This window comes from Ammospiza nelsoni, chromosome 1 (genome assembly GCF_027579445.1).
Source record: "Ammospiza nelsoni isolate bAmmNel1 chromosome 1, bAmmNel1.pri, whole genome shotgun sequence".
NCBI lineage: Eukaryota > Metazoa > Chordata > Aves > Passeriformes > Passerellidae > Ammospiza > Ammospiza nelsoni.
The window spans coordinates 56,853,489-56,865,869 of record NC_080633.1 but is presented as its reverse complement, the minus strand read 5'-3'; the positions used below and the strand labels follow the sequence as shown (position 1 = coordinate 56,865,869).

General features: G+C 36.8%; 1 protein-coding gene across 1 annotated transcript in view; it reads right to left on the bottom strand.

The window, feature by feature from the left end:
* ADCY1 (adenylate cyclase 1) overlaps window positions 1–12,381 on the bottom strand; it is a 149,140-nt gene that overhangs the window by 33,915 nt on the left and 102,844 nt on the right. Inside the window, exon 8 of the mRNA XM_059483185.1 lies at window positions 840–995. Within this exon, the coding sequence (XP_059339168.1) occupies window positions 840–995 (156 nt within the window). The remainder of the gene's footprint in view (window positions 1–839; window positions 996–12,381) is intronic.

Here is a 12,381-nt window from a genome sequence, read left to right as displayed (position 1 = left end):
AATTGACTTTTTTCCCCTTTTTCTGCAGAGGAAACGCAAGCACGTATAAAACTCAAAATATGAAAGTTTGAATGCTTTCTGAAAGTAAGATTTAGACTGAGTCTTTAATAAAAGAAAAGAAAAGAAAAAAAAAAGTGAAGCAATCAGTCAAATTGAATTACTGATTCCAGTGCTCGAATGCTGCCACTGGTGGAGTGACCTGTGTAATGTTGCCACCTGCTGTCAAAGAAAATGGAATGAGCAACTCTCATTGTGTTTATTCATGAAGTTACAGGTAGATCCATATACAGAAAAGAAGCAAACCAGGCTACTAGTATGTAAAGAGTTTTGATTTTTGGAATTACCAGGCATCCAAGAAAGCGGAATTTATATTTGTATTAGGGACTTTTATGTTTAGGATTTGTATTATGGACAAAGAGGGGTTTTGGCTAATCAGTTGCCTTTCCTATTTCAGAGAACCATCTAGGGAAAAAAATTATTCTGTTGGTTTGCATTTGTGACCATCAAATTCAGACTGGGATGGACAAAAGGTACAAAGGAATATATGTTTAAAAGAATGGAAACAGCCTCAGAAATTCCAGTTCCTGTAAATAAAGCCCTTAATAGAAGGCACAAGGACACCTATGCTGGCTTTTCCAAGAGCAGCTCCAAATTTGAGGACTTTTATGATTAAATTTGGTTTTTATTTACTGTGGGAATTAGATTTTTCTAGCTCCAGCAGGAACACCATAAGCGCTTTTATCAGTTTGTAACATCATCCCCTCTGTTCTCAAAGATGGTCTGCTTGATGCAGTCCTGGAACTGATGCCCAAAGACTGCACTTGGCCCACATGGACTACCTTATCATCATCCTCACACGTCATGACGTTGGAGAAAGGGATCTCTGCTTTGAACATCTTGCGACAGTGCATGAGCTGAACAAGCAGATAGCAGACAGTCTTGAACTTCATTCTTTTGGCAGGCTTAATGTCTGAGAGAATCAGTCCAGGAAATATCTGTTGGTCAGAAAAATAATATTTAGAACCAAGATATTGCATTCCCATGCAGACATACATACTTGCAGGCTTTTGCGCCCCACCATGGCCAGAAAATAATACTCTAGTCAAGAAGCAATTCTTTTTGATAAATATTTCACATTTGCAAATGAAAATTACTTCATCTTTCTTCAACATGAGATGTAAAGAATCTATCAAACAGGCTTTATGTAAACTCATTCCTAACATTTTGGGAACTGCTCTTTTCTTAAAAATGTGAACTATAAAAAAGTGCATTAATGACAGACTCATAAAAAAGGCAATATTTGTATTTCTTTAATATTAAAATAAATTTTTGAAAATACAGGACAAATAAGGAGGCAATTAGCATTCTTATTAAATGACGTTAAAAAATATAATTTGAGTCTTCTTTGTTCCTTATTTTTTTACTTCAGCCATAGGAAGTTCATTAAAATCTGAAGAGAGTAACTTTTGCTTTAAAGATATATATATACATATATATGCACCTTAAAAGAAGTGTTTGAGGCATTGAGGTTATAACTCACATCTTATTTCTACAAAGCAAGAAGTGTTATACTGCACAGAAATACTCTCAGAGGTTTAAGTATAATCTATTCCTTTTCCACAAAGCTCTTTGTTCAGCAAGGACATACATTTCCTTGGTTAACTCTTAAGCATGTATTTAACGACTGCTGACTTTAGTAAAGCCCTAGCACACACTCAGGTGCTTTCTCAGATGAGGATATTGTATCCTCAATGTTTATACCAAACTTATTCATCCTTCTGGCATGTGGAAAGTGTTAATGAGAAACATGGCAGGACCCCATGCCTCCTCAGTACGGGAATTCAAGCTTGTAAAATTAATTTCTTCTGGATCAACAAAATAAAGAAGCACAGAGGAAATGGTCCTTAGTTTTCCTAGGTATAAAAGATAGAAAAAATCACTTCCAAAAACTTTACTCAAATGCTATTAAAGTCCACAAATGACAATGAGAATTTGCTGTGCATTATTCGCAATACTATGATTTACTAGAGAAGTTTCTTCAATGATCAAAGAATGAAGAAAAAACCTGAAAGCATTTGTTTAATGCATGTTTTCTTGGACAACTAAATTTAGATGGGCAGGGCAAATGACATTGATTATATTCTGAATGGCATCTCGAATGCTTGTTGTTAACACACACAACCATGCACTAGCATTTTCTGGAAAATTGAGGTTATACATTATTGAACTTTCAATACCTTGTTTAGTCAGTTACACACTGGCTATGAAACACAATAATGACCAGAATGTTGCACTTGTTATTTTTCTCCTAGCAGCCATGTTGTCAACATGTGAGGGGCTTCAAATGTGCAAAGGTGCCTAGGTGCTTTATTGTACACTGGAAGACTGGCTGAAGCTAGTTAGCATTACTGCACTGTGTTACACTGCACAGTCAGCAGCTGAAATCTGAAAGGACATTTGTGTATCTAGTGCAGAGTCACTTGTGTAAGGGTAGTTTAACAATAGCCTGCGTGAAGAGATTCCCAATATGAACCGTTTCTTTCAAGGGCTTTCTGGCAGAAGACATGCCACCGAAGATACTGTACAAGGATATTCACATACTAATCATCCTTTAGGTATTCCTAAGGACACCAAGTAGATAGTTGTTAGGCTTGAGTATTGCAGATATGATGAATTTTTGAGCTACAATTCCCAAAAGCTAAAACATACTTTTTGCAGAAGTATTCCACTTGTAATTCTTCCTAATATAGCCATAATTCCCCTAGGAATATGGGGAGTCTCTATCAAGTCTCTCTATCAACACTTTGATACAACAAAAATGAGCAACTTTCTTGAAACTCCCTCCAGTTTTGCATTTAATTTTATTTTCAGAAATTTACGTGTAGACGATATCTCAAGAAATCATTAGCTCATTGCTCAAACCTTTCACAGTGGACATTGCATTAAGTCAACAATTTTGATGACTTTAAATAAATTATGATTTTAAATAAATTCAGAGACCCGCAAAAACTTCCTGACAGCCTTCATTGTGGAAATGCCACAGTGTAGATGCAAGAGTGGCAAAGAATATGTAGACAATCTTAGTAGCAAAAGATCCAAGAAGGCATGATTGTGAAAGGTGATCATATGTGCATGACTATAACCTCCTACAAGGATTTGAGTTCCTATGAATAGAGAAGAATTTAGACTTTCCTCCATGCAACTTTCTTATAATAGATGTGTTTCTGAGAACAACCTCCAATGTGAAAACTTGGAATGCACTCTGAACTGTGGCCCTGCCACCAACATAATTTTTCTCCAACCACATGTTTTTATTCAGTTTCTTGACTTTATCTTCAAATCAGTATGTAGAACAGTTTTAGCTTGTACCATCAACTGGTTTCTTTTAGCTTAGAAATCTTACAAGCAGATAATACATCAACAGTATGCACCCTTTGTGTGTTGGAAATACAGTGAATTTTTCCAGCTGTTTCAGAGTTAAATAGAAATTTCAGCTCAGGTCTCTGAAAAAAAGGAGTAGTGTGAGATCTCACATCAAAGAAAAACAAGGACAAACTGGAATGAGTTTAGCAAAGGTTCACCAAAACAATTAGGGTTTTCAAGTATATGACATACAAGAAGAACCTGAGGGAATTTAGCTAATTTATCTGGAAGAAGAGAAGGCTAAGGAGGGATCTACTTGCTTGTCTTTAACAACTTAAGTAGTAATGGCAGAGAAGACAGAACCAGAATAATCCTGAATACTACTCAGAAAAAAGAATAAGATGCAATGGATAGAGTCTGTAGCAAGGGAAATGCTGATTTGATACAAAGAAGTTTACCTGTGAGGATGATCATGCCTCAAGAGGCTGCCAGCCAGGGAAACACACAGCACTTACTCAAAGGTGGATCTGACTGCAAAGCCAGCAAAAACCCCATCCAAATTCAGCTGGTGTGCAATGCTATGGATATAGTACTGTGTAGCTACTGTACTTCATGGCTGGCCAAGAACACGGCCACTCAAAGGACACTGCATACACACAAGTTGGACACACTGACAGTTCTCAGCAGATCCATATAATTTTATTTATAATTTTGGTTGATTTGTTGAGGTGTTTTTTATTTGGTTTGTTTTCGGTTTTTTTAATCTAGTCATTTCAGGACATATAGATTCCGCACTTGGACTGAGGATTTTTCATCCCACTACTATATATACAAAAATATCTAAAATTAAAAGGAATTCTCTCTCATCTTCGTCTCATATATCTTTTTTATTCTTCCTTTTACAGCAGAACAACACTTTTGACACAGTCAACTCAGTGAAATATTTCAGTAATCTCAACTTCAGCTCTAAGTCTATGACAAAATCAGGAAATGCAAAACAGTCTGTTAAAACAGACTTTAAAAATCCCCTCCAAATGAATAAACCCAACCCCAGTGTCTTTCCCTCTGCTTTTCCTCTGATCTTGCTCCAGGCCAGCATTACAGGAAAGTTGGACTGCAGCATTCCCATTCCAGCTCATTTTGTCAATGCATTTTACTTTCTCATGTTTTTTTGATCCTTGGGATCATCTCTAATTCTGTTCACTGTTCATTTAGCTCATAATTTCAGGAAAGGTTGGTTGTTTGCTGCAACACAGCTGACAAATAAGGTTAAGAGCTGTACTTTTCTAGCAGAGCACTCTGAAAGTGGCCAGGACTATATACAGCTTTGTGAATGCAGAAAACAAACAAACACTGATTTAAATCCTGGTGAAAAAACCCCAGTGTTTGAATGTCATGTAATAGTCTGATAAGTACTTAACTGGTGCTCATCTGAGATTCTCAGAAATGTCAGCAGACTGTTATTTCCCTGACTATATTCAACCTCAGTGCATAAATTGGCAAGGAAAAGAAGATACTTATGTAATTCAAAACACATTTACAGAAACCATAAATGCTGTAGCACTGTGTCTGTATGTGTTTTCTATCTTCAGGCAGGCAGGACCATGTCTCTTGGCGGTTATATTTGTTCCATGACTATCTTTAAGACATTTTGTCCTAAGATAGATGAGCACATTTTTTTTCTTTTTTTTCACTCTTCTGATAGTTAAAATCATGAGATATTTTTTCTACTGCCCTTATGATACATTTTACTTATCACACCTCAGCTATCCAATAAGAAAGTGTATTAGGTATTTTACCAGAAAATATAGCTTCTGTAAGATTAAATTTTAAAATTCAGAATAGTGTAACCACTTCCTTGACGCAGATGTAAAAAGTTTTTAGCAGTTGTAAAGGCAAAACCAATGTTTAGGAGATCAACAACAGAGAAATATCTTCTACCAGTGCCCTACATCTTTCCTTGTACAGATTCCACATTTATGGAGGAAGAAAAAGAGAGATGATACTGGAGCACATAACTAATTCTATCAATGGCAGCCCAAACTGAAGGCTTTCACACTGATGATGATGCACCAGCAGCTTCATAGCTACAGCAGGAGCAGTCCTGAGGATGTAGAGCAATACACTTTGCAATACAGACATTGTTCTTCTGTTTGTGTTTGCTGGGTAGTAACACAAGCAATTTATTTCCAGTGTTTAGATTTGTTTATTCCAACAACTTGAGCAATGCAAAGTCTCAGGCACAGAACGGCCCCTCTCCAGATACAAGCTAGAGCTTCCATTAAATGGCTGTGTGCCTGTTAAATCGGCTCTGCTAAGGTATATCTAGGGTGTTAAAATCTGAAACACTCAAATTATGCATTCAGATCTCTAGTTACATTCCTTGGAAGAAGCTGTGACCCACTGAGCAGAAAGAACATCCCTGGACTCTCACAGTCATGGTGGCGGTGGCAGCTACAGGTACCTGTCAGTTTGAAAGAAGAAATCTTTAGTTTGTGCCCAGATATGGACTCAGATGCCTGACGTGCAGCATTTCAAATTAGAAGAATTTTGTCAAATACATTTTTGCTTGCAATGTGCTAATAAAGGAAAGAGTTTTTATGAGTAGTGGGTAAAGTTTTTATATCCCCTGCATTAAATGGGAAGATGTCTTTTTCTGTCACTACTTAGAGTTTAAGAGTCAGAGCTCTAGCACTCCATAAGGGCTGGTAAGCATACAGTCACTTAAGTAAAAATATAATCAAAATCTATTTGTCCAGAAAATGCACAACTTACAAGAACTAAAAAAATTCCTTGAAACAAAGTAAACAGAATATGTTTAGAAGAGTCAGATGCCAAAAAAATCTTAGGGATCTGTTAGGCATACAGGTGAATTTACTGGGACATAAGCACTCTGTGGAAAAAAACAAATTTTCCAAGATTGGTAAAAGAACACAATATGAGAACTGTGTAGTATGTTCCCTCAGACTTAACCAGAATGATTAAATCAAATTAATTTTGCAGAGAAAGAAATTTCCCACAAATACATATGGAACTTCATTTTGAATGGAAGTAATAAATTAAAAAGATTAGGTACAGCAATTTTAGACCTATCGTATCACTCAATTGCTTCCTTTTCTAGCCTTCTTTTTCTTCTTTTAATCAAGTCAGACAAAATCCAATACATTTCCATTAAAAACTCCTAGTAATACATGGATTATAGGCATAAAATTCTTTCACTGTTAAAAGCTCAATTAGAGTATTATTAAGACATGATAGAAAGCATCCTAAAACCCGTGAAACATTCCAGTTGCTAACAGTAAATTAACAATAAAGTCAAAAGACAAGCACAGGCAGTTACTATGCATTTCATCTATACAAAGCAAAAATATCATCATGAATCTATGTTGTTTTCTGTCTGCTATATTGCATAATATTCCTTCCATGCTGGGGGGAAAAGAACTGAATCAGCCACAGGAAAAACATAAGCAGACAAAACCTGTTAGCTGGTGATGGAGAAATATAGAGCCTAGTAATTTATTATAATATAGAAGGCAAATAATCTGCTTCATGCAACAAAGCTACATCAATTATCAGTAAAGAAGACTGTACTCCAAGAAAAAAATACTGTCTTTTCAAGAAGACTGATGAAAAAATTGTTTGTTTTCCTGCTACTCTGTGGTGTAAGGACTGCAATGCAGGATGCTTACAATCTCATGAGTTTATGCTAGATGAAACAACAAAATATTAAAGTGATATGACAGCCTTTGCCACTTTTCTTGCAGCTGTGGCATGCAAGTTAGAACAAATACAGAAGGGGTGACTGGGCATTGGAATGGGCTGCCCAGAGAAGTAGTGGAGTCACAAGCTGTCAAGGTGTTTAAGAAAAGACTGGATGTGGCACTCAGTGCTGTGGTCTAGTAGAGACAATGGTGCTTGGTCATAGCTTGAACTTGATGATCTCAAAGGTCTTTTCCAGCCTAGTTGATTCTGTGTGATTCTGTGTGAATCTCAATTTTCTGAATTTCTCCCTGAATTTCTCCCTCTCCCTGAGTCAGAGAAATGGTGATCAACCTTTTGAGCTTTAAATCCATGTGCAGTTGACAATAAATTATGCCACAGGTGTGTATTGTAGATAATTCCTCCAGAGAATTCTGACATTTCAAGAGTTTTTACATTTTAAATAGAATTTTCCAAAGCATGCTGTTAAGCTGCATTTACTTATTTAGTGATCAATCTTTCAGCTGATTTTCCCTGAAATTCAAAAGACTGAAAATAGTAATTTCCTCTTTCTGAAACATTGCTTTAATTACCCTTTTAAAATATATTACTGGGGGTTTTTTGTGTTTTTTTTTTTGTGTTTGTTTGTTTGTTTGTTTGCTTGTTTTGCTATGATTAGTTTTTGGGCAAAAATAAATCTGTGGTTTTAGCCATCTGAATTGGAATGTTTAGGGCATGATTCAACACAGCAAACCAGACAGGACACAAAGCACCATGCCTCTAACCACTGTCCACTTCCCTCTGGCTGGATAACTAAATAAGGATTCAGAAAAAAAAAAGTGGTTTTCACCTGGATTTTCAGAGTGGGCATAGTATTGCTCAGAGACTTCAGATAAGAAAGCAGGGCTATCCAAGCCACAGAAAGAATTTACTGAGACTGCTTGGCCTGGCATTGTATGTACATAGTAAGGCAGGAAAAAGTGTCAATCTCTTCAGAGAAAAATCTAGTTTCTAAAGGGCAAACAGATACACTTTCATGCATTTTTCATGACTGTCCATCTTTCCATGCTATTCAAATAGTAGGTGCAGATAGCATGTGATTTACACTGCCACAAACAGAAGACGACTAATATATTTGAATACCCCACTGTGAATAACTCACTAGTGCATTAAAAGAAATTTTGCAGACGGTGCTTTGCAATCTATTGGAAGGCAATTATTGATTATGTTTGAGGTAGACTGTAAAATCCAAGAGACACTTATGAAGACACAGGAATAATTTGTAAATTATATCAAGAGTACTTCCCTATGATTTTTGCACTCAATGACCTCCATTCCTGGACATAGCTTTATTGCTGTTCATGGCACACTATGGGGAGGCAGCTGGGCAGTGGAGCAGAGAGCACTATGGAGATGTTGGATGGTGTGGACATCTTGGCCCTTGTAGGTCAGAAACCACGGGAACATCAAATAGAAATGTAAAGGAGGAAGCTAAAAGAAATGTGGTACTTTGTTTTAGGGTAGTCATGTAAGACTGCACCTGTAAGATTGTGGTTAAGCAATATTGCTAAGTAACATTAATAATGTGATTATTGCTTGGCAATGGAAAATTTTATTCAAAGGTATGAGAATATATAAACCGAGCTTTAGATAGAATAGATGACTTCATGACTTCACAACTTTACAATAAACGACTTCTTGCTTGCACCTAAGTGGAGCCCTGTCTCTCAATTGCTGGATTAGTCAGGTGGGTTACCAAGAAATCATTAATAGAAAAAGTTATTTAACTGGTCTAAACAGTTATAAAGTTCTTGTAAGGGTCTCTGAGATTAGGAGATATGGCCTAGATTTTTTTTTTTCTTGAAATAAAATCCATATAAAGTAATATTTACTATACTTCACAAAGTTAGAATTTTTTGAAACGAAGAGAATAATCATGTTTCACAAGTATGAATCTTGTGAATATTTAATATATTCAATTTTATATATTAAATAGAAATATATATGTTTTTCTATCTGGATCAAATCTCCTTTAAAAGCCCAAGGCATTCATGTGTATGGTCAGATTTGCGTTTACTTACATAAATCAAAATTTTCAAATTTTCTCTCAAGGCAGTATTTTTGTCACGTGATTGTAAGTATTAATATCAAGAAGATATAATCAAACTTTACTTAAGAGAAATGTGATGGCTTTTAAAAAGCTAGTAACTTTATCAGGGTATGTATTAGGGAACATGTAAGAAAAAAAGCACTTTTGTGTAAGTTTTTAACTATGAAAATCAGCAAAAAAGATTTTTTTTAATTAAAAAAATTCTGCCTGTGGAAATCAGATTCATTATATAAGTGTGTTTAGAAGCTGAATGTAATCCAGTCAATTATGCATAAATATTACCTAATAATAACAATAATAATGGAATCATAAAATGGTTTGGGTTGGAAGGAACCTTAACGATCATCTAGTTCCAAACCCCTACTGGAGGCAGGGACACCTTCCACTAGACCAGTTTTTAAAAGCCCCATCCAAACTGTCCTTGAACACTCAGGGTTGGAGCATGCACAGATTCTCTGGGCAAGCTGTTCCCACCCTCACAGTAAAGTATTTCTTTCTAAGAAGTAACCTAACTAACTCTTTTCCACTTGGAAGCCATTACTCCTTGTCCTATCACTACAGTTCCTGCTGAAGAGTCTCTCTCTGGCTTCTCTGTAGGCTCCCTTCAGATAATGGAAATTGCTGTGATGTCTCTGCACAACCTTCTCTTCTCCAGGCTGAAGACCCCAACTTTCTCTACCTGTCTTTGTGGGGGAGGTGCTCCAGTCTGCTTGTCAACTTTATGGTCCTCCTTTGGACTTGCTCCAACAGTTCCTTGTTGGAGGATGGAACTTATGATGGGGGTACCAAAACAGAACTGCCGGTGGGGTCTTACAGAGCCAAGTAGAGAGCCAGAATCATCTCCTTTCACTTGCTGGCTACTCTCCTTTTAAGGCAGCTCAAGGCACTCTTGGCTTTCTGGGCTGTGAGCATACACTACCAGCTCATGTTGAGTTTTCATCACTCCCAAGTTCTTATCCTTGGTGTATTCTCATTCATTCTCACCAACCTGTAGGTGTACCTAAGATTGCCCCAAGCCAGCTGTTGCTGGCTTTATTGAGCTTCATGAGGTTCACACAGCCCCACCTCTCAAGCCTGCCCAGGTCCCTCTAGATGGCATCCCTTCCTTCCAGTGTATTGACTGCTCTACACAGCTTGGTGCCATCTGCAGATTTGCTGGAGGTGCACTTTCCATGTCATTGACAAGGATGATGAACAGTATTGGCCTCACCACTTACCACTGTGGGACACCCTTTTTCACTGGTCTCCAGGTGGACAATAAGCTGTTGACTGCATAGACTAATAGATAATAATAGACTAATATATTCTTTTCAAAAATAAAAACTGTAACAAAACAAAAAGAAATTTATTCCTTCAGTGGCTGCTTAGTGGTGCCCTCACACTAAACCAGCAAGCAGATCAGATCACAAAAGTTAGCTAATTCAATGGAAGATTTAAAAGATGGGAATAATTTATAATTTGTTCATTCTTAAAATGTAACTGGTACATGAATGAGTCATGTTACACTGTTATTATCATTCTTGGCTAGAGTGACAGGGATGAAAAATTTTTCTGTCAGACCAAATATGGAAGAATATGGGGCATGTTCTGAACAAATAATGTTTAACAAAACTCCAAGTGGTCTTAGTTTTGCTTCAAAATCAACATATTCTTGGTCGTCTGTTGCTCATAACATTGATTTTCATTCCACTTGGTATCATACCCACCTGAGTCAGCTCATGTTAATGTCAGAGATGATATATAATAAAAACTGCATTTCAGCTGCCGAGGTTCAAGAGGAAGGAATGCAATATTAAACCAGAAGATACCTACATTCGCCAGGTAAAACTCTGTCTTGCCTGTGCTTCATGGGTAGCCTTCTATTTTTATGTCTCTAAAGAGGCAGTGAATGAATTGAGCTTGGAGGGAACAGCAGGTGTTTATTTAGAAGGCAAATATGCTATTATGTAGCTTGTGGTCAGTGATCAGTATGCAAGTGTACAAAGACTGGGCATAGCTGTGATGGACTGTGACAAGCAGCAAAGTGGCATGCTGATTGACCTGCGAGCCCAGTGGAGAAACCAGTCAACACCAGTAAAACTCATGAAGGATTTTTCTTGGCTGACACACCATTGATGCATGCTGGAGAGCTAATGTTAGCCAAGCTGTGGAGCAGCCTCTGCCATTTCCACAGACTCTTCAGTGACACCCATGGGTAAGATGGCATCTGGGTTTATGTAGCTGATGACAAACCAAGCAGTCCTTTCTCACCAATCACCAGCAGTTTCTCAGCGATCTTGCAAAGACAAAGAAATGCGTGCTCTCACAGCAGTACACTCTCACTCTTGCACATCAAACATGCATTGACCTGGCTTCCTTCCATATGTGATTGTCAAGCTTCTGTTCCTCAATCACTGTTTTTTGTAGCAGAATTGACACAAATTGACACAGTTTTTTATGTAAAAGTCACACTAATTCCCTTTTGTCTCTCCTTGTCTTTTTGCACCAATAAATGGAACAATTTCCTGAAATTCTACTATTTATTTCCTTAATATGCAATGAAACCTGATAAATTATAACATAAAAATGAAATTATACATAATGCTGAAGGAGTGAAAACAACAGAAAACCAAGACAATCTAGCAACAATAATACCTTGAATAAACTCTTTCTTTCATTTTCTTCCTTATTTGGATTGATTAATTTAGGAAATACTGATTTCCTAAAAAATGCTAGTACTGAGTTCAAGAAAGCCACCAAAAACCAATCTCATTGACTGCCAAAACAGAATTTAACCCACAGTTGGTTTTCCAACTGTTTTCTTTCATATTATCTAAAACTGAATTTAATAATATATACCAGAGGAACAAAATGTGAAATTGCATGATTTTCATAGTGCATGAGAAAACTCCATTTCTCTAACAAGAAGATGCTTCAGACGAAGTACATAAAATCACTCTTGTAGCAGCCTGTCCAGAATAAAACAATGGGATTTTCAATCCCAGAATCAAATTACCCTGGTGACTGGACTCCCAACATTTTCATTAAAACTCAGATAGTCCTCAAATTAAGGCCAAAAAACTGATCGGAGATATGAAATTCAAGATGACCTGTTTCTTTGTGGTTATGTTTTTCTCAGACACTTGATGGTTAAAACCCTCAAATATGGAGTTTTGACAGCTTAAAACCTGGTGTGTATAAAGACGTCACTTTAAAACCTGACCAATACT